The sequence below is a fragment of the Numenius arquata genome, chromosome 2 (genome assembly GCF_964106895.1).
Source record: "Numenius arquata chromosome 2, bNumArq3.hap1.1, whole genome shotgun sequence".
NCBI lineage: Eukaryota > Metazoa > Chordata > Aves > Charadriiformes > Scolopacidae > Numenius > Numenius arquata.
In genome coordinates this window covers 107814275-107833615 of record NC_133577.1, presented here as the reverse complement: position 1 = coordinate 107833615, position 19341 = coordinate 107814275, and the positions used below count along the sequence as shown (strand labels likewise).

The 19341-nt window shown below is 39.6% G+C and overlaps 1 protein-coding gene across 15 annotated transcripts in view; it reads left to right on the top strand.

Moving 5' to 3' along the window:
• Positions 1–19341, top strand: part of CADPS2 (calcium dependent secretion activator 2) — a 318019-nt gene that overhangs the window by 60382 nt on the left and 238296 nt on the right. For all 15 annotated transcript variants that reach the window (XM_074168769.1, XM_074168768.1, XM_074168766.1 and 12 more), the window contains exon 2: positions 4901–5014. In XM_074168769.1, coding sequence (XP_074024870.1) covers positions 4901–5014 — 114 coding nt within the window. The remainder of the gene's footprint in view (positions 1–4900; positions 5015–19341) is intronic.

Here is a 19341-nt window from a genome sequence, read left to right as displayed (position 1 = left end):
AATATTTTATCTAGCTCTCTCTATAATTGCAGTCATCACCTCCTGCTATTTTCCTAAAATACCCAGATGGTCTGAGAAAGGGTAATTTCACACTACAGTGTGGGAGTAGAGAAGAAGCAATGCTGTTGCTTGCGTTAAGGTCAGGGGCTTATTGATACTTGCACAGTTCCCAGCTCCAAGTGTGAAGACGTGCAACCTGTGGGTATTTCTTTGCTATATTTGTAAAATTGCCACAAGGTGGCAATGGTTCAGAATGTTATTCCTCCAGCACCAGCAGTTTGGCTGGCTGCGCTTGCGAGGAATAAGGTCAGCCACAGGCTTTGGTCACAAGGAGAGGCCGCGGTGCTCTGGGGCAATGGGGGACGAGACTGGTTGTGGCGAATGCAGGGGCCACACCTTAGGCTTTTTCATTTTAAAGGCCAAAGTTTCATAGGGGACAGTTGTACTGGGAGTTATGTCTTTGCCAGCTGCTGTTGGCTACGTATGCTTAGGGCAGTAGTGAGCTCCTCTGTGCACTTAGGCAGTGAGAAGCAGATGAAAATGCTCTAAATCTAGCATCAAACTCTGTGAAGCTAGGGTTTTATTTATTTTTTTTTCTTTCAAAGTGAAGATAAGCAGTGTTACTGTTACAAATATATACAAGACGCATTTTTCCTTCAAATTCCTGGAGTTTATTGTTTAATTAAGTAAAACCTGTGACATTGGAACAACTCCCTAAACTGCCAGATCTGTTTGAAATGCAACTTCTTATTTTTATAAGAATTTTAACTCTGTGTAAAATCTGTTTCTTGAAATTGTTTAAAGCTGAGTGGAGCTAAAACAGAAATGCCTCTAAGTTTTCTTGCCCAGGATTCACTTTAGAAGGGAAAAAGCAAATCTTTAAATTAATGCTCAAAGAAGAATATCTTGGGATATGTAAGACTTCTTTGAAATTTTAAATGCAAGGTGAGAATTTTTTTTTAATAGTTAAGTGCTTGAGGCTCTTTTGACACCTTTGTATTACTCTGTAAATTGTGAAAAGTTAAATTGCTGCTGCAACTTGAAAAAAAGTTATTCTTAATTTAATTAAAAAGCTTTTTGAGAAGTTTATTCTATCTTAAATATATGTTTTCATTCTTTGATAGTCTACTAAGGTTAGCAAATGTAAAGTAAAAAATAAATGTTACCTTTTGTGAAATGCGCAAGGATGGAGGGGAAGAGAAATTTTTATCTGTTGCTTGGCTGCAATAAAGAAAAAGCAAATTTGAGGGCACTTAATCTTGTTTTCGCTTAAAGTTGTCTTTGCTTATCTTCAGTCATTCTGCAGAATCCAATCAAACCTGATATTCTGGGTTGCTGGAATTTAGTTATATATTCTCCCATGAAGCAGCAGTAGTTATTTATGTAGTATCACACAGAGTCACGACAACAGATTTCATACCACTGAGAATGTAAAATCCGAATAAGCAGTACAAAACTGAAGCATGTTGATAAAAAGCAACAGAATCAGTGAGGTTTTGCTGTACGCTTCAGGTGATATTCAGAGTTCAGTTTACATTTGGGCGTACATGCAGTAATGTCCAATTTTATTTTGCTGTTCATGGTTCTTTCTATTAGAATTAAAACACGGACACAGAGTCACTGACAGTATATATGTAAAGAAGAGTAGTGAGGGACTGAAAACAGAGGTCTAATATGTATGAGTCCTGCACAGAGGAAAGGAGAAAAGGGCACGTGCAGTGGAAAGGTAATCCTTCTGCAGAAGGATTTTGAACTCTATGTGAACTCCTACCAGAGAGAATCTGGCCAGGTTTATTGCCCTTAAATTTAAGCATTTCACTTGGGATTCTGTGGTGCATGATGTTGTTATTTCTTGTTCTCTGTTAACCAAGATGGACAACTTCAACGGTAACCCAGACTTGGACAGGTTGAGCTGTTTGGCGGTGTCCGAGAGTTAATGTCCTGCACAGATGCCTCTCCACATGCTGTTATGGCACTCTAATGCAATTAGACTTCCCTTTTTTCTCTGCATTTCCAAGCTACTACTTTTACTGTTAGTTTGGTTTTGTTACATTTTTAAAGGCACTTGGCTACAAATTGAAGAGTGTTAATGAATCCATTAAAAATGAACAACACAAAAAAATATGAGAATTCACTGTACTCTCAATATTCTGACAAATAAAAAACCACAAAGGAACTGTATGCTGCAACAGACTACTAAATATTATTCTGTATCTTGACAGTTAACACAACTGTGTCTCTGTATATGACAGTAAAACAGACTTTAGATCATCCTTAGTGCAAGGTGTAGCTCTTCGTATTTTCCATTGGAATTATTATTCTTTAGTTTCGCAGGAGAACTCCTCTACACATCCAGATTTCACACTAAACCATAAGTAATTTAAGATACATACAGTAATCCTAAAATGCCACTCAACCCTTAGAATTACTTACTTACCTGAAGCAGTGAGTATGAAAGCCATAAATAAATACTTTAAAGGCATTTGAGTTTGCTGAACTATGATGGTTAGAAATAAGGAAGTCAGAATTAAATTTATATTTCATTGCCTTATTCATAATGTTTTTGTTTGATATGTGCGTAATAGACAAGCAAATCACCTAAAGAATGAAGTCTGCAAGCATGAAAACACATTTCCATAATTGCCTTGGCAGGAAGCCCGCGTGTTCTTGTGGCAGAGCTGTGAATATTCCATGGGATGAAGGAGCTGCTTTCTCAGCAGTGGTGCACCCTTGGAGGGAGGGCTTGGCTCTTTAAGTCTCCCAGGAGAACAAGCGTGTGCTGAAAAAAGAAATCTCAAACCATCCTTAATGAGTCACATTTTCCAATATCTCAACCTGCCCAGTATCTTTAGAAAATGAAAGAATAAAAAGAGAAGAAAAAGAAGATTAATGGGAACGGAGTAACGAGAAAGACCCGTCCTGCGTATCTGGGAGTAAAGTTTGATTTCTGTTCGAAACAGCTAAGCTTTGTGGTGCAGGTGCTGTACAAGGAATGGGCGTCTGGCAGACAGGTGGATAGATGCCATTTTTTGGTGTATGTACAGACATAATGCAAATACTTCTCTCCCATGGATTTTTTAACTAGCAGTGGTACAGGCTGGCAGTGTGTCAGTGGTGGGCTGCTGCTGTCAACAGCTCATGAAGGAAATTTTCCCAAGACATAGAAAGCTTGTTGAAGCCTCTGTTGAAGCTTGCTTGCCTCAAAGGGAGGCCTTTTCTTCTGTAGGGGCTTCTTGGGGCTTGTTCTGTATTGCTAATAGTTGTGTTAAGATAAGGAGCAGAATTATAATTTAACTATCTTGGATTTTTTTCAAAGGCATAGTTCTTTGGCTTTGCATTGCTACTGCCTACATTTCACCATTTTTCAGAGGATTTCTCATTATCAGGTATTTAGATGTCAGCTATACTATTTCCTGTGAAAATAGAACAACTTTCGGGTTTGCATTCACTTTGGAGAGAGTTTTGCAGTAATTCGTTACATGTTTCATAGAAGCACATAACTTGATAAACTTAGCAAACTTTATGCAGGATGAAAATTCCCCCTTGCTGTGGAGGAATTAGATTGTCCATGGTAGGCACATTATCAGGATAGCTTTAATTTTGCTAATCTTGTAACAGTGTTGTGGCTTAAATGGTTTCAAAGTGTCGACACTGGAGACCTGAAAGCCTAAGGTCACCATGCTTGGTGTAGATACCAAAAAATTCTTCTGAAAGAAATGATGATGGATGGGGCTAACATTATTTGTTGCAGGTTAGCCATTACAAATATAACTTTCTGCCCTCTGGAAAAATATTTTCAATTTCTGGCTATACATTTGCTTATTTGTTTAACTAAGCAAAATACAGGAAGGATGAAAAAACTTTTCAATCAGTTGTGTTTGGATTTTTGTAATGTTAAATTTAAAGTTCAGGTGTACTCGCTGGAATAAAGGCTTTACATTAGTTTTAAAGTTCTGGGAAAGCAAAACAATGGCTTTTAACTGTTGCTTTGTTATATTAATATGTTAGTGGCAATCTCCTTTGATGTGACATTCTAACTTCTCACAGATTTGATAAGGAGAAATATCTTACTAAATATTTCAAGAGCTGATAGGAACCTTGGCTAAAGACCTGTGCCTGTACCCCTGGAGAGCTTTCAGATTTTGCCTTTTCCTATAACATTAAACTCTGATTTAAAATGGGATGATTACAAGGTTTAATCATGTAATGTGCTCTACTAGGAGTCTGTTTTCAAAATGCACTCAATTTTGATATGGAATCCAAGTTAATTTGGTATTGGTCTTGGAGCCTTGTGGCTGCTGTTCCCAGAGATTAGTTGTTACATGTTGTTCATGGTGCTATAAAGTCAGTCGGTAGAAGTCCATTTTCTTCGTAGGGAGCATTTTTCATCCATTTTCTTCACAGTGAGCATGCTTGTTAAAACATGCCAACAGTAGCACCTAGATTACTCAAAAAAATGGAGGCATCTCAGTTATTTTTCACTTATTTGGAGGCTGAAAAAATTGAAATATTTGAGGCTGGAGCTAAGAGCTAAATTTTATTAGCTGGTGCTGCTGCTGCCATAGGGAAGGTCAGCCATTTTATTCAGCGCGCGCGTATAAAATATTGCTCAGAAGAAGTACTCGTGCAGACTTACCTGTAGCATCCTGAGGACACAAAGGAAAGAGCAGAGGTTTAGTTGCGCGCTGAGTGCGTGCATCATTTACTGCAGCAAATGGGCTTGCCCAGGTGGGGCCCTGAAGAGCTGTGACTCACTAGGGAACCAGCTGGCCGGGGAGCCTTTGCCTTTTCTTCCCTAGCCACAGCTTCCAACTGTTGCATATTTTTACTTCGAGACTAATTGCATTTATTATTGCTCACTCCTCTCTCCTTTTTTTTTGTTTGTTTTTTTCTTGCATAGCTCAATAAGCAGCAGCTACAGATACTGAGGGAACGTTTCCTGGCCTTTTTGAATGGGGAGACGCAAATTGTAGCAGATGAAGCATTTTGCAACGCTGTGCGAAGTTACTATGAGGTAAGTTATGTGCTTTTTTTTTTCCTGTATTGTTCATAATGTTCATAGGATCTCTTTTAGTTCAGATACAAGGAAATGGATTTTAAGTTTCAAAGGCTGTGAATTTCCAAACCTTCTAGAAACAGCTTCCTCCTACTCCAGCTTTCCTGGAGTTGAAATCCACTGCCTGGGCATAAGAGATAAACTGAACTGGAAAATATCCACCCCTTTTGAAGAAAAGACAAAACAAAAGCCCCTGGAGCTAAAACTCTTTCTGGCAGCGTTTGATACAACCAGGCACCGCTATCTTTATCTCCACATGTCTAAGTTACCTCTTTTAATCAGTGCTTCAGTTGTAAGTTACCATCTTGAGAAATACGTGTTTTGATTTTCAGTTACCATGCAGAGTTTTTTAGAGAGGAACCTCCTGTTCTTTCTGCGCAGCTGGGCCAGCTCTCAGGTCATGCTGTGACCTCCCAGGCTCGTTCAGTGCCTACAGCCACCAGTGTAGGTCGTTAGATGTGGTTTTAATTGTCTAAGGGACAGGTCCCATTCCAAACTAAGAGGACAGTTCACTCTGCTTTTTTGTAACATCACTAGCATATGGCTAGAGAATTTCTTTCATACCCTTAGCAAATGGTACTGCAAATTCATTTTGTCTCACCTAACTTCAGACTTGCTTAATGAATCACAAGGGCTGTATGTTAAACTTTTATTTCCTTGGAAGGGTCTTCCTCCATATTTCACTTTACCACATATTTTTTTTCAGATTTTGTAGCTTTATTTTTTTATATATTATTTGTGCTTTTTCTCTGTCAACTATTCTTTGCTAGTGAATGAAACTTTTCTTCATGGAGAAAAAAGATGTGACGTCCTAGCTTGGTTTTATCTGCACTAAATTCTGTTGCACAAAAAAAAAGAAGAGACAGGGGTGGACAAATGGTTTTCCTGTTGTACAGAAATGTGAGATTTTAGCGTGAGTTTCTCCAAATCAGTCTGATCAGTACTGCAGCAGTTGAAATGAAGGAAATCCTCATTAAAATACTTATGAAAGGATGGGGATGTGTCTAACTTAGTTTACAAGCCTGCAGGTGAAACAAGAATATGAACATTCACGAGGTACTACATAGGGGTCCGAGAACAGTATTGTGGTGGGTTGACCCTGGCTGGATAGCAGGTGCCCACCAAAGCTGCTCTATCACTCCCTCTCCTCAAATGGACAGGGAAGGGAGAATACAAGTGGATATCTGCTCCACTGTGAACCTCCACAGGCTGCAGGTGGATATCTGCTCCACCGTTAACCTCCACAGGCTGCAGGGGAACAGCCTGCCTCACCATGATCTTCACCACAGGCTGCAGGAGAATCTCTGCTGCAGCACCTGGAGGACCTCCTCCCCCTCCTCCTTCAGTGACATTGATGTCTGCAGAGTTGCACATATTCGCACTCCTCTCTCTGGCTGCAGTTGTGCAGTTTTGGTTCCCCTCATCCCCCCTTCTTAAATATGTTATCACGGAGGTGCTACCATCATCACTGATGGGCTTAGCCTTGGCCAACGGCAGGTGTGTCTTGGAGCCGGCTGGCATTGGCTCTATTGGACATAGGGGAAGCTTCTAGCAACTTCTCACAGAAGCTACCCCTGTAGCGTGCCCGTGTCCCCCCGCCCCCCACCCCCTTCGCCCCGTACCAAACCTTGCCATGCAAACCCAATACAAGCATAGAAGTTGTTAGAGAGTAATCCTTTTTTTCTGTGTAACTGATGAAGAAGTTAACACTGGGAGGAAGGTCAGTTTGGGAGATGGTGCAAGGCCAGGCTGAGCTGGTTAGCTGCCCAGCAGTAGGTTTCAGAAGAATGGGATGTCTCAAGATGCTGAATGTGGGGTAGAATTGAAAAGGGCATAATTTTTATGGTTCTTTCTTTCAGCAAGCTGTGTAAGAAGATAGATAGATATATTATAGGAAGTAGCCTGCCCTTTGGAAAGGATGTAATAGTGAATAAAAATAGTTTTAAAATAAATGTCTAAACAGTAACCGTCCTGTTAAGATTTACTTTGTGTCTCTTGTTAATGAAAATTTTTTTGGACACATCAAGAACTATGTTTTTCAGCTTATCTGCTGATGCAGTGAAGGGCTGCACTTAATAATCAAAGATAGACCTATAAAGTGGAAGACTCAAATTCTCCAGCTATTTTCAGCCATTTTCTACTCTGAATTAAGTGTACAAATGTTCTAGCTGTCCAGTTTCAGAGGATTCCAAAGATCTTAGCATCACTGTCAAGGCTATGGTGACACCATGGGCTAGTGGGATCTTCATCCGTGTTAATACACCGTGAGCTCATCTCCCAGCTGTGATTTAGTTCTTTAGTCTTTTTTTTTTTATTTATTACACACACATACCCACACACACACACTGATTCTATTTACCATTCTTTTCAGAGATTTCCTTCCAGACTTGCACAACCTTTTCCAGTTATACAGTTTGAGTCAGCGTTTGCTAGTCATTTTTAATTTCGTTTCAGGATTGTGTGGATAGTTACTACTATGCAATATTAGATTTAATGAACTTTGCTATGGTAGAATCCAGCTGGAGACTTAGTTCAAGCTACTGCTCCTCTTCAATGCATTTTAATCAAATTTTATGCATCTTACCACATATTCTCATATCATCGCTTATACGTGTCTCTTGTGCCTTTTTCATTTGCTTCATTACCCGTTTGTTGAAAATATTAATATCTATTACTTCTTTGTGTGTTCAGTTGCTGCTGTGCTCTGATGCTTTCTCATCTCTGTCTTCCACATAGAATCTAGCACGTCTCCTGTTCAATGGTGTTACTAGTTTGAATTATGGACATCTTGCTTGTTTGTGTCATACAGATCTTACGAGCTTCAGTGTTAATTTCCTTATACTTTAGATGCTGAGCTACAGCTCAGTTTTATCGGACATGGAAGGAAACAAATACGTGGTCTGCACAGTAATTATTTTACTCTGAAAATGATTAATTTGCCTTTAATCCTATGCAGTGGTCACGGTTTGAGACTTATTATGATACTGCTTGCAAAGGCAGGCTGTTCTCATTACTGTAGTTGATTTTCCACACCCAACTATTTAATTTTGAATGTGAAAGAGAAGGTTTGTTTTGGGCATGTGACACAAATCCTGTATCACCAGTTGCAGGTGTTTTCAGTCACTAAATCCATATATAATCACTGGGTTTGTTCAGAATTTGTCCTCTTAAGAATCTAAGAGTAAGTTCCTAGGATTTAGGAACTAATTATAGCTCAGTCTTTGATTAACTTTTCTATAAATATTTGCTGAAAGAGTAATTTATTTACTAAATAAATAAATAATAATTTCGGCATCAATTTCACTGTGTGCTAAGAGAGCCATGCTCCTGTGTCAGTGCTACTTGGGAAGATTTACACTGGTCAATTTTGTTGCCTTATCCACCAGTATTATGTCTTTTCCAATGCTGCTGTGGTTTTTAAGACTTTCCATTAATATTCTGGCACTGTTTTTCATTTACCTTAAAAATCTAATAGGAAAACAATTCATAGGAAAAGTTATATAAACTCTTTAACTCTCCAGAAACGGTTATTTTCATGTTCTGCATAATATCCCCCTAGCATCCCATTGCAGTTCCTGAAAGTCTCTCTGAAATTTAGCATGATTCATTTTTGTATACATGTAATTAAGATTGTCTTGAGGAACTATTTCCTCTTCCTTCCCAGTTTTAGAGAAGGTATGGAAATGTTTACAATTCTCTTTCTGTAATCATTCCCTCAGAACTAACACAGGATTTTTTTTTTTTTTTTTTTTTTTTGTGGAAAATTCCGTTACAGACAATGAGCCAGATTCTAATAGGTAGAACATCAGATGTTGGTGATGCCGTTTGGATAAAGAGAAAAATTCAATCATATGACAATTTATTATGAGTAATTATATTGGACACGCTGCTAAGTGTAAAATTAAGTGAGAGTGACTTAGGAAATAAAGTCAGTCTTTGCATATTTCACCCTAGTTTTTTAAAAAGTTATCAGTAAAATAGTCAATAATCTCTCATTCATCAATTCTTGCATACTCTTTCATGAAGATTGGAAAATGCTCTTGTTCAGAGCCCGAAGAGGTTAATTTGCCACCTTTCATATACATACATATTAAAGGTATGTACCTTTAATATGTATGTATATACCTTGGGCTAAACTCACAGTACTAATTCTTTAGTCTTGAATGTTTGCAGTCTTAGATATGAGTAAAATGTGGGCAAAGAACTGTAATGAATGTTTGAAATACTGTAAAAACTTTTTCAATATTGTAATGACTGCAAGTTCTCGGGTTTTCAACTCGGCTTAAAGCATTGTGCAGCTGCAAGAAATTTTATGTATTGGTGTTTTTCCTGTTTTTCTTGCTGCTTCATTTTAAATATGGGGTTCTAAGCCATAATTACTGCATGCTGCTTAAATCTGAATATTAAATGCAGGATCTGTAGCAGTTAGCAGTGTGAGTATTTAAAATCAGACTTAGTTCGACTGTACCTGTTTGCCTGTGATACAGAAATTATATTTAACTTAATTTCTATTTAAATTCAGGTGTTGTAGTCCTTGGAAAATTAAATTGTTGGCTGCTACAGTCAGGCAATAGGGAAAAACTGAGATATGGCTGATAGCAAAAATTGATGAGGCAGGAGATTCATGTACAAATCCAGCTAATAGATCGGCACTGCCTGGCTGGGGGGAGGGTTCGGGAGGGGTTTTAAAAAGTGAACTAAAAGTAGAAAACAATCAAAATCAACAATAAGAAAAAGCAGAGGTCCCATGTCATAGAACCATAGAATGATTGGGTTGGAAGAGACCAGAAGGTCATGTAGTCCAACCACTAGCCACAGGCAGGGACATCTTTCATTAGATAACTTGCTCAAAGCCCCATCCAGCCTGACTTTGAACACTTCCAATGATGGGGCATCCACAACTTCTCTGGACAATCTGTTCCAGTGAGAGGTCATCGTGCAAGGCAAAAGTGGCCAACCTCAGCCTTGGGCGTATTCAGAGTGGTTGATATTGGGCTGTTAAGGAGTTTGGAAGTTCCACAGAGACCGGGAATGGAAGAAAATCATATATAAAATAACCCCTGCTGAGGTAGATGTACCTATGATAATATCACTGTTTCTTTGTTTTTATTATATCTGTGTGAGCATTTACAGGCTTCCTGAAAATGTTTTCCTTCCCTTAATGCAGAGCATTGTTGGCCCATAGTGGAAGCACACACTAGTGTGACAAAAACATGGATTATTTCGTGCACTTATCCTTAGAAAAACATTAATTGTGTTTATTGGAGCTTTTTTATATGAAGACATTCAGATGTTGAATTAGTCTGAAAAAAATCGAGGCATTTCTGTAAAGGAAGGAATGAAACAATGATGCTATTTCTGCCTGTTATTATGGAAGACTTGGTCTGAAGGTTTTTTGCATGTATGTCAAGGAAGTGAGAGGCAAAATCGCATGAAGTTCAACTAGGCCAAGTGCAGGGTCCTGCACCTGGGATGTGGCAATCCCAGGCACAAATACAGGTTGGGCAGAGAATGGCTGGAGAGCAGCCCTGAGGAGAAGGACTTGGGGGTGTTGGTGGATGAGAAGCTCAACATGAGCCGGCAGTGCGCACTGGCAGCCCAGAAAGCCAACCGCATCCTGGGCTGCATCAAGAGAAGTGTGGCCAGCAGGTCGCGGGAGGTGATTCTACCCCTCTACTCTGCGCTCATGGGACCCCACCTGGAATGCTGTGTCCAGCTTTGGAGTCCTTACCACAGGAAGGACATGGACCTGTTGGAACGGGTCCAGCGGAGGGCCACGAAGATGATCAGAGGGATGGAGCACCTCCCCTATGAAGACAGGCTGAGAGAGCTGGGGTTGTTCAGCCTGGAGAAGAGAAGGCTCCGGGGAGACCTCATAGCAGCCTTCCAATATCTGAAGGGAGCCTACAGGAGAGCCGGAGAGGGACTCTTTGTCAGGAAGTGTAGTGACAGGACAAGGGGTAATGGTTTTAAATTGGAAGAGGGTAGATTTAGACTAGGTATTAGGAGGAAATTCTTGACTGTGAGGGTGGTGAGGCACTGGAACAGGTTGCCCAGGGAAGTTGTGGATGCCCCATCCCTGGAAGTGTTTAAGGCCAGGCTGGATGGGGCTTTGAGCAAGCTGGTCTAGTGGGAGGTGTCCCTGCCTATGGCAGGGGTGTTGGAACTCGATGATCTTTAAGGTCCCTTCCAACTCTAACCATTCTATGATTCTAAAAGGATCTTGCTGATGAAATTGCAGAAAGGAACTAGCTTTAGATACTAAATGGTACGTTGGTTGCTTTTACAGTCTGGTTTTTATTATTAGCTATTTTAGGTACACAGTTTTTATTCAAGGCAACAAAAGGCATAGTTGATCCTGATGAATATTTCAGGGATGAAGATGACCTCTAAAGGAACCAAAAAGCATTCATTAGAATCAAAACATAGTACACACAAAATAAATAGTAATTAAATGTTGGAACATTCTGGTTTGTTATTATCAAGGCAAAATAATGGAATCAGTAGATTAAACATTTATTTAAATACATTAGGATAATAACTGTAGAAGCTAACTGGGCTTTAGGGCATATATTCATTGGTTTGTGCTTTCGTTGTTTTTCTCAAAAGTCACAACTGGCATATGTATGTGTTGAAGGATATAAGCATTTTGCTCTGTTCAGATCCTCTTCAAAAACCTGAATACCAGGCTGAGTTGGGATTTATTGTTGGTACAGTCTCGTTTGGAGAGAAGCTCTTGCAACAGGATGTTTTCTTGCATTAGGTTTGGGATAATCTTGTGTTTTGCCTTGTGAGGGAGCCTTTCAGCAATAAGTGTGTTTATAGTTGCACTTATCAGCACGTACACAGTTATTTTCCTTCCAGCTGCTTTAAAACATTGGCAAACTTGAGGTCAATGTAATGTTGCATGGAAGTTGTTATTTTAGAGGTCTGTTTTAAGCCAGTTCTTTGAAAAGCTTCATAAAAGTGCTTTTAGGCCACCTCTGAGAACGAGGCGTAACGAAGGTTTATCTAGGTCATCCATTTCAGTGAAGAAGCTCTAATGCCTTCAACGTTCTGTATCAGCAACCACAATTTGGCGAGTAATGGAGATCGTCTCACTGTTAGCAGCTGTCTAATTATTTTCCTCAAAGAAGTGAGGGGGAGATAAGATACAACAAATTAAAACATGCCTTACATGATCTAGACCTCCTCTGTGCTAAGGAGAGATCTGGTAGAGTCAAGTTGCAGAGTTTGCAATGGACAGCTTTCTCCTGACTGTTGCTGTTTTGCTTTTGCACAGAAAGGGTGTCAGTGCTGAAATCCTCTAGTCTTTTGCTTTACAAATAGCTACATATAACTATATTCTGTTTTTCGAAGTCTGGGACTCCCGTTTTCGCTTCCGCCTGTATGGTGTCAGAGAAGCAAAGCGTTTTGCTGTACATCTGCACAGAGCATAACTGCTAGCTGTTGAAAGTGTGTCTGTCCAGTCTCTTTGGACACTAATATTTGTAGATGATCATTGTTAATTTGGCTGAGGGTGTCACTCATACAGTTCCTATGTTGGTCATGCATATGTAATTATAACAGACCTGTATTTCAAACTTCTAAATGTGACAGATGGAGTTTAGAGCATTAATTGTACCAATCCTTATCTTCGCAAGTGGTGTGTGCTGATAAAAGAGAGGAATAAATGGCTCGTTTAACTTAGATTTAAAATAAAATAATCCCAATAACAGCATCCTTCTTATTCATTTTGTGACCACTGTTGCTCCAGGCAAATAAGGAAGGCCTGGTAGGTCTGACACTATGCTGCAGAAGTAATTAGTGCTGGATAGTAAGGTATGTGTTTACTGTAGTAAGCATTGTGTGGCATTATTTACTTGTTTATTAGGTAAATTCTGAATGTCTGTTAATCTGAACAAACCAATTAGAAAACCAGGAATGGCTCAAAACGTTACACAACAGTGAATTTAGTCTGCATTGCTTAATTGCTTTTCTCCTAATCCTAGTGCTGTTTTACTCTGTCTCAAAGGAAGACAACTTATCTGGACATTGGTTTTGCACAGTTAACAGAATATTGCACTGAGACATGGACTGTACACATTTTTGTTGATGCTCTCTTCTGGGCCACTGAAAGCAGTGGAGTTTTTTTCAGCTGGCCTGATACTAATTAAAATTGTGACAGTTTAACATCAGTCCTGCAGGAATCTTGCAGGAGATACTAAAATTTTATTCTCTTTTCTTAATTTGGAAATCATTTGGAAGGATTTCTTTCACTAATGATGAAAGGATGGCATCTCTGGATCTTTTTAAGTTATCCTTCCTGCTGCCTTTTCTAGGTCTCAGCACAAAGCTGGCCTTAAGCCCCTTTGGAAGTGGAAATAATACTGCAAAATATTTCATTAAAAGAGTTATGTTAATGCCAATGGATTTTCCTTTGTGCCTTTATATTGTGATGTCTGTGTGTTCGAGTCAGCAGTATCTCAGGGACTCTCCAAACTAATGGGGAGCAACAGGACACTTTTTTTTCTCCTTTCAGCAATCAGACAGATATTCAGCCCAATCTCTGACTTGCTGTCTTTCTCCGTGACCAGAGGGAGACATGTAGTTTCACATAAATAGTACACTTGAAGTATCTGAATACAAGATAAGTGAAAATTCCTACAAGATGCCTATGAACTCTGAGCCACAGTTAGTCCAGCCCAGGTTCTCTCTCTCCTGATGCTGTAGGCACTGGGATTTTCTCACATCATTTCTTTAGGCTTCAAGTTTTGATTAGACATCCACTGTAGAAAGTTGCCGTATTTTTCTAATTAATCATGCCACTGAATTGCAAGCAACTAATAGCTAAAAGATTTCTTGATCTTAAAAACAAAATGAACAAACAAGCGAAAACCCGAAACCCAACCCACCAAGCAAAGAAACAGCAAAACCCTCCTATTTTATGGACCATTAGATTGAATTTCTAGGGCTGATATTTGCTCTGGATATTATTTCATTTACTTTTAGATTTCTGGATGGTGGGATAAATGGCTTTTGTTTGCATATTTTGATTGAACCTCTCTGTTACCATTTTACTTTGTGATAGAAAGCTTTACCTGTCAAATCCTTAGAGATGTGTGACTTGTCAAAATCTTTTAAACTTTAAAGTAATGTCTTGGAAGAGTGGCATTTTGTTCTTAATGGTGAATTGATAATCTCTGAGTAAACCAAGCTAGAGAGGACATGGCAGTAAGGGATAAAAAGGTCAGCAAACGGATAGATGAAATCCAGAAGTCAGTCAATGAGAAGTGAGATTTTAAATTCTCACTGATCTCTCTCAACCCCATTTCATTTCTGTTCTATTGCTAATTTCAGAAGATGATGACAAATTCTTATATCCTGAGAATTGTGAAGGCAGAACACAGACAACGGTGATGTAAATATTTTCTTAGTGGTTGTTTTCAGGTTTTGATTGATCTGTGTTTCCCACCACAAGGTATTGTTGAAAAGCCAAATTGGAAAATGAGATTCTTCTCAAGCTTTTATTTTCCGAAGTAAGCTTTATGGTGCCATAGAGATGGCTTTTTCTATTTCATGTTGCTGTAAAAAGGTTTTACTCCTCACAGAGGAAGAAAGAGGTTTCTTCAAAGTTAAATCCAGGCATAAAGCTGCCATCCACCCAAGATTCTCAACAAGAAACAACATTATCTTAAACGGAGCATACTATGAGAAATAGATTACCCAGTCTGTTCCAGTTAGTAAGTGCCTGTTGTGAGCACCGCTAGTGAACAGCAACTACCTCATTAAGGAAACTGTTCTTCTTTCCACCTGGCTTTGCCATCAAACCGTTTCCCCTAATTTCCTAGTTCAGTTTTTCTTATTAACTGAAGCTCATTGCTTAGCTTGCTGTTTTTAAATGTAAATTGTACAATCTCTTCTTTTAATGTATTACCCTTAATATAAATGGGTCTGTCTTGTTCCTCCTTAGCAAAACAAAAATGCTGAGCAAATTACATAGTCTTAATCAGCAGTAAATAATTTGATATCAGGCATTTGTTATGGTCCCTCTTTGGACCTTTCACTTTTCTTATTTCTAAATTAGGGTTCCAGACACAGCCCCAAATCCTGATGCGGTTGTGATACTTTGTGCTGCTTGATGTTTTACTTCTGTAATTCCTCTCACCCAGCAAGGAGACGGTCCTTATAGAAATGTGTGATCAGCAGTAATATAAATTTTAAGGCTGATGTAAAGAAAGGAGGATTCACAAACGATTGTGCCAGGCTAGGAAATACCGTGGGCCTTGGAGCCACATCTGCAGGTGTTTTGAGCAGGTGCCTAGGGCAGCTCTACACAGAGCTACCTACCCTCTCTGTAATACCTCAGTCAGCTAGTGCAGAACTCGTTTCTGTTTGTCTGTCTGCTTGCCAGCACGTTGTCATGGAGGTGTACTCCAGTGTGCCGAGCCCAGTCCCACACAGCCTGCCTGCTTGCACAGTTGGCAGTGACTGGCAAGATGATTAAAGACAATGCTGCTGCATAGTTGTTTTGTTTGGGTTTTTTTTCCTTCTGAAGTGAAATAGTCAAAAGATGCAGTTCTGCATCTGTATTTATAGATTCTTATGGTCCTAGATGTACCTATGATTTCTCTGGACATCTTTCTGTTTCTTCACCTTCTCAGCAGTGATGGCAAAATAAGTGTTGAGATGCCCACCTGTGGCATGACTGTACACTTCCCAGCTAGAAAACTGCAACTGGGTGCTTGGGAATTGTGAACATTGCATACCTTTCAGTGTTTTCCCTCAGTTTGGAATGTCAGCATGCTGGTTCACAGCCCAGTGTGAGAAAATAAATAATCTCCCGGGGGTGAGACTATGATGTTTTTGTTACATTTGAGTTTTCTGGTTTTGGCATACCTTTCCCAAACTAGGAAAGGTTTTCCTCTGGGAGCAGCAGACATCTTTTGTTTGTATGTGTTTGTATCTCTGCAGTTTCACTATGATAAATATGCACTATGAATAATGTGGTATTCTGCTCATCATATGCAGATACTACTGCAGCAGAGCATTACAAGTCTAAGAGTAAAACATGTTTTAATGAGAAATCAGAATTTATTTTCAATGAAATCCAACATCTTCTCAGACCTTTCTTCCTGATAAGCATAAAATTAGCCACAAATATATACTTTTCTCCCTGTTTTGAGTCTATTCACTTGCCAGTCTTCTATAATCTTTCTTTAAACATTAATGTTAAAGGGAGTATACCTTTGTCCATTTATATATGTAATTACAGCTTGTTTATTTGGTCTCTCTTAGTTCCTCTCCTTGGTTGGTTTATGTCCAGACAGCCTAGAATGCTGTCGTTGAAATCTGTGGACAAATTACAAGTCAGTATCCTAGTACTGTTCCTTGTCTGTTTTACTGGTTGTCTTGGAATGCAATCAGTTTTTAATGCTTTCAAAAGTATTTCCTCTAGAAGTAGTTAAATTAGGTGGAAGCAAAATGAAACAAAGCAAAGCAAACTGTCTAGTTCTGTACTGTTTTTCTTGCACTGTCGTAATGAGCTCTGGCACATGCAATGTGATCAGTAATATTGAAATACCCACATCAAACCCCTTTGGTTTTACTTTTTCACGGGATCTCTCTGGAGCTTCCTCAAGGACAGTAGTGCAGCAGTTTCTTATTTGAGATAGATCTGCAAATTAGAAAATATCCTTTATATTTGCCATTAATTAAGAAGTACTTTTGTAATTTTAAAATCTAACCTTTTGTAATGGAAAGCAAGTTACCTTTCTAAAAGGTTTTGAGCTTTTCGTGGATCAATAAAACTTAGTGGAAAACTATGAAAAAAAAATAGCCAAATCTTTTACAAAACTTGATTTTAAAAAAAGGCAATGGACAGTTACAAGTTTCTCAAACTTAATAACATCTAAGCAGCAGTATTGTTTCAGATCAAAGTCCAAAGAATTCAGTATCTTTGTCAGGTATTACCAGATCAAAAGAGATGTCTGAGGAAAAATACCTGGGCAGGGGAGGCCCACGTGATGATTTCCGTGAGTTTTCTTCGTGAATGCCTGTCATCAGGGCTCTGGGACATCCTCTACTTGGTCACCTTTCCATCACTGGTAGCAGCATAAGGCAGTTAAGCCAACGGTATCCTGGACCGCATCAAAAGAAGCGTGGCCAGCAGGTCAAGGGAGGTGATTCTGCCCCTCTGCTCTCATGAGACCCCACCTGGAATACTGCGTCCAGTTCTGGAGCCTCCAATATAAGAAGGATATGGACCTGTTGGAGTGAGTCCAGAGGAGGGCCACGAAAATGATCAGAGGGCAGGAGCACTTCTCCTGTGAAGACAGGCTGAGAGAGTTGGAGTTGTGTAGCCTGGAGAAGAGAAGGTTCCAGGACCTAAAGGGGGCCTACAGGAGAGATGGGAAGGGACTCTTCACCGGGGACTGTAACAATAGGTGTAATGGTTTTAACTGAAAGAGGGTAGATTTAGACTACATACAAAGAAGAAATTCTTTACTGTGAGGGTGGTGAGACACTGGAACAAGTTCCCAAGGGAAGTTGTGGATGCCCCATCCCTGGAAGTGTTCGAGGCCAGGCAGGATGGGGCTTTGAGCAACCTGGTCTAGTGGAGGTGTCCGTGCCCATGGCAGAAGGGTTGGAACTCGATGATCTTTAAGGTCCCTTCCAACTCTAACCATAAGTTGCTATGAATTAACTAGTACTTCAGTTTTATCTTTCAGCAACAGGAAGAGCTTGTTATTACTGTGTTTATAGTCTGTGCAGGCAATCTCCTGTGTCTGGAAAATGAGACTTGCATCAATTGTTAAAATGTTTCATTTTCTCGGGTTTCTCAAAAGGTTGTTTAGGGGGATAGGAAGGAGGGATATGGGTGCAGTTTTAGAAGCCCTGTAGTCCTAGCTCCAGAATCAATTAATTACCTTGTCCTTACTGTAGTAGAGCTGGTTTTAGTTGCTATCCATTCATTCTTTCTCTGCTTATGTTGGGAAACAACAATGGGACTTAACAGAAGTGATCTTAAAATATAAACTTTTTTCTTCTGGACAGTGGCATCCTGTCCTAACAGGATGTTGGGACATACATACAAGTGTTCATACACACAAACAAATGTTCAGTTATGAAAAGACCAAGCATTCTGGTCCTTGGGGCCCCAGTAACTGATGTAATTTGTGTAGCTGGAGAAAAAAGTTCTTTTGAAATGCAGGTTCTGATCTGAGACTTACTGCAGTAATTGGTGATTAATTGTAAATGATCCCTGTTGCCTTATTCCAACTCTCAGCCTTCTGACTGTGTTTCAGACATGCAGGAAATACAATTGAGAAAAGTAAACCAGGGAACAAAAAGAAGTGATGCTTTCCATTGAGCTTCGTCTGTTTCTCTGCATGCTTTGACCTGATGGGTCTTCTGTGGCTTGCTCCTGGCAGGGGACTCAGAGGGGAATAAGAGTGAGCGTGCGTCTCAGTGTGCTGGGAACCGACAGCTCCACCACAGCTGTGCAGCTCACCGTGATGCTTTTAGCTCTATTTCCCTCTTGGACTACTGAGCACATCCATAAAGGCTCACTGGGAAGTAAGCTAAAACTTTCGTCTTTCATCATGAAAGAGATTTACCACTTTCCTAATCCCAACTAGCAGTGAGTACTGCTTCAGAGAGTCAGTTTCTGCTGCCAATGAATTGATGAAGAAGGAAGAGGTAAAGAGCATCCTTCCTTCCTACTTAGGTTCTTCTTTGAGCACGTGAATCACTTTTAACTGCATTTTCCCTTCATTTCAGAGAAGGGTTGAAAAGGATGGACTGTTTTCCTATTGTTACGTTTACATTTCCATAAACATAACATTGAAATTAAAGATGAACTTGAGACAAGTATCTGTTCCAAAACAGAAGTACATTCCTTTTGTACCCTGGGTGTGATATACAGTGTTAACTACACCAGAAGCTCTACACCTTCTTCATGTTAGTCATGTTCATCTTACTCTGCAGCTCAATTGGCACTATGATGCTTTTCTTTTCTTTTTTTTCTTTTTTCCCTTCATACAAGGGCTGCGCCATCAAATCCTTTTGTCTGAAGGATTTTCAAATGCACAGAGCTGCATGGCTAAAACTACACCTTTGTCATTTGCTAACAACTCGTTTTGTTGGCATGCGGTGCCTCAGATAAGGTACAGGAAAGCTCATCATTTGCATTTATCATCTGAGTGAATACCAAAATCAGCTGCAAATCCCTTTCCCCTCAGCTCTCTCCTCAATGCAGTACCACTGTTGGGAACCACTTCTCACCTGAACCTAAAAGACTCTTC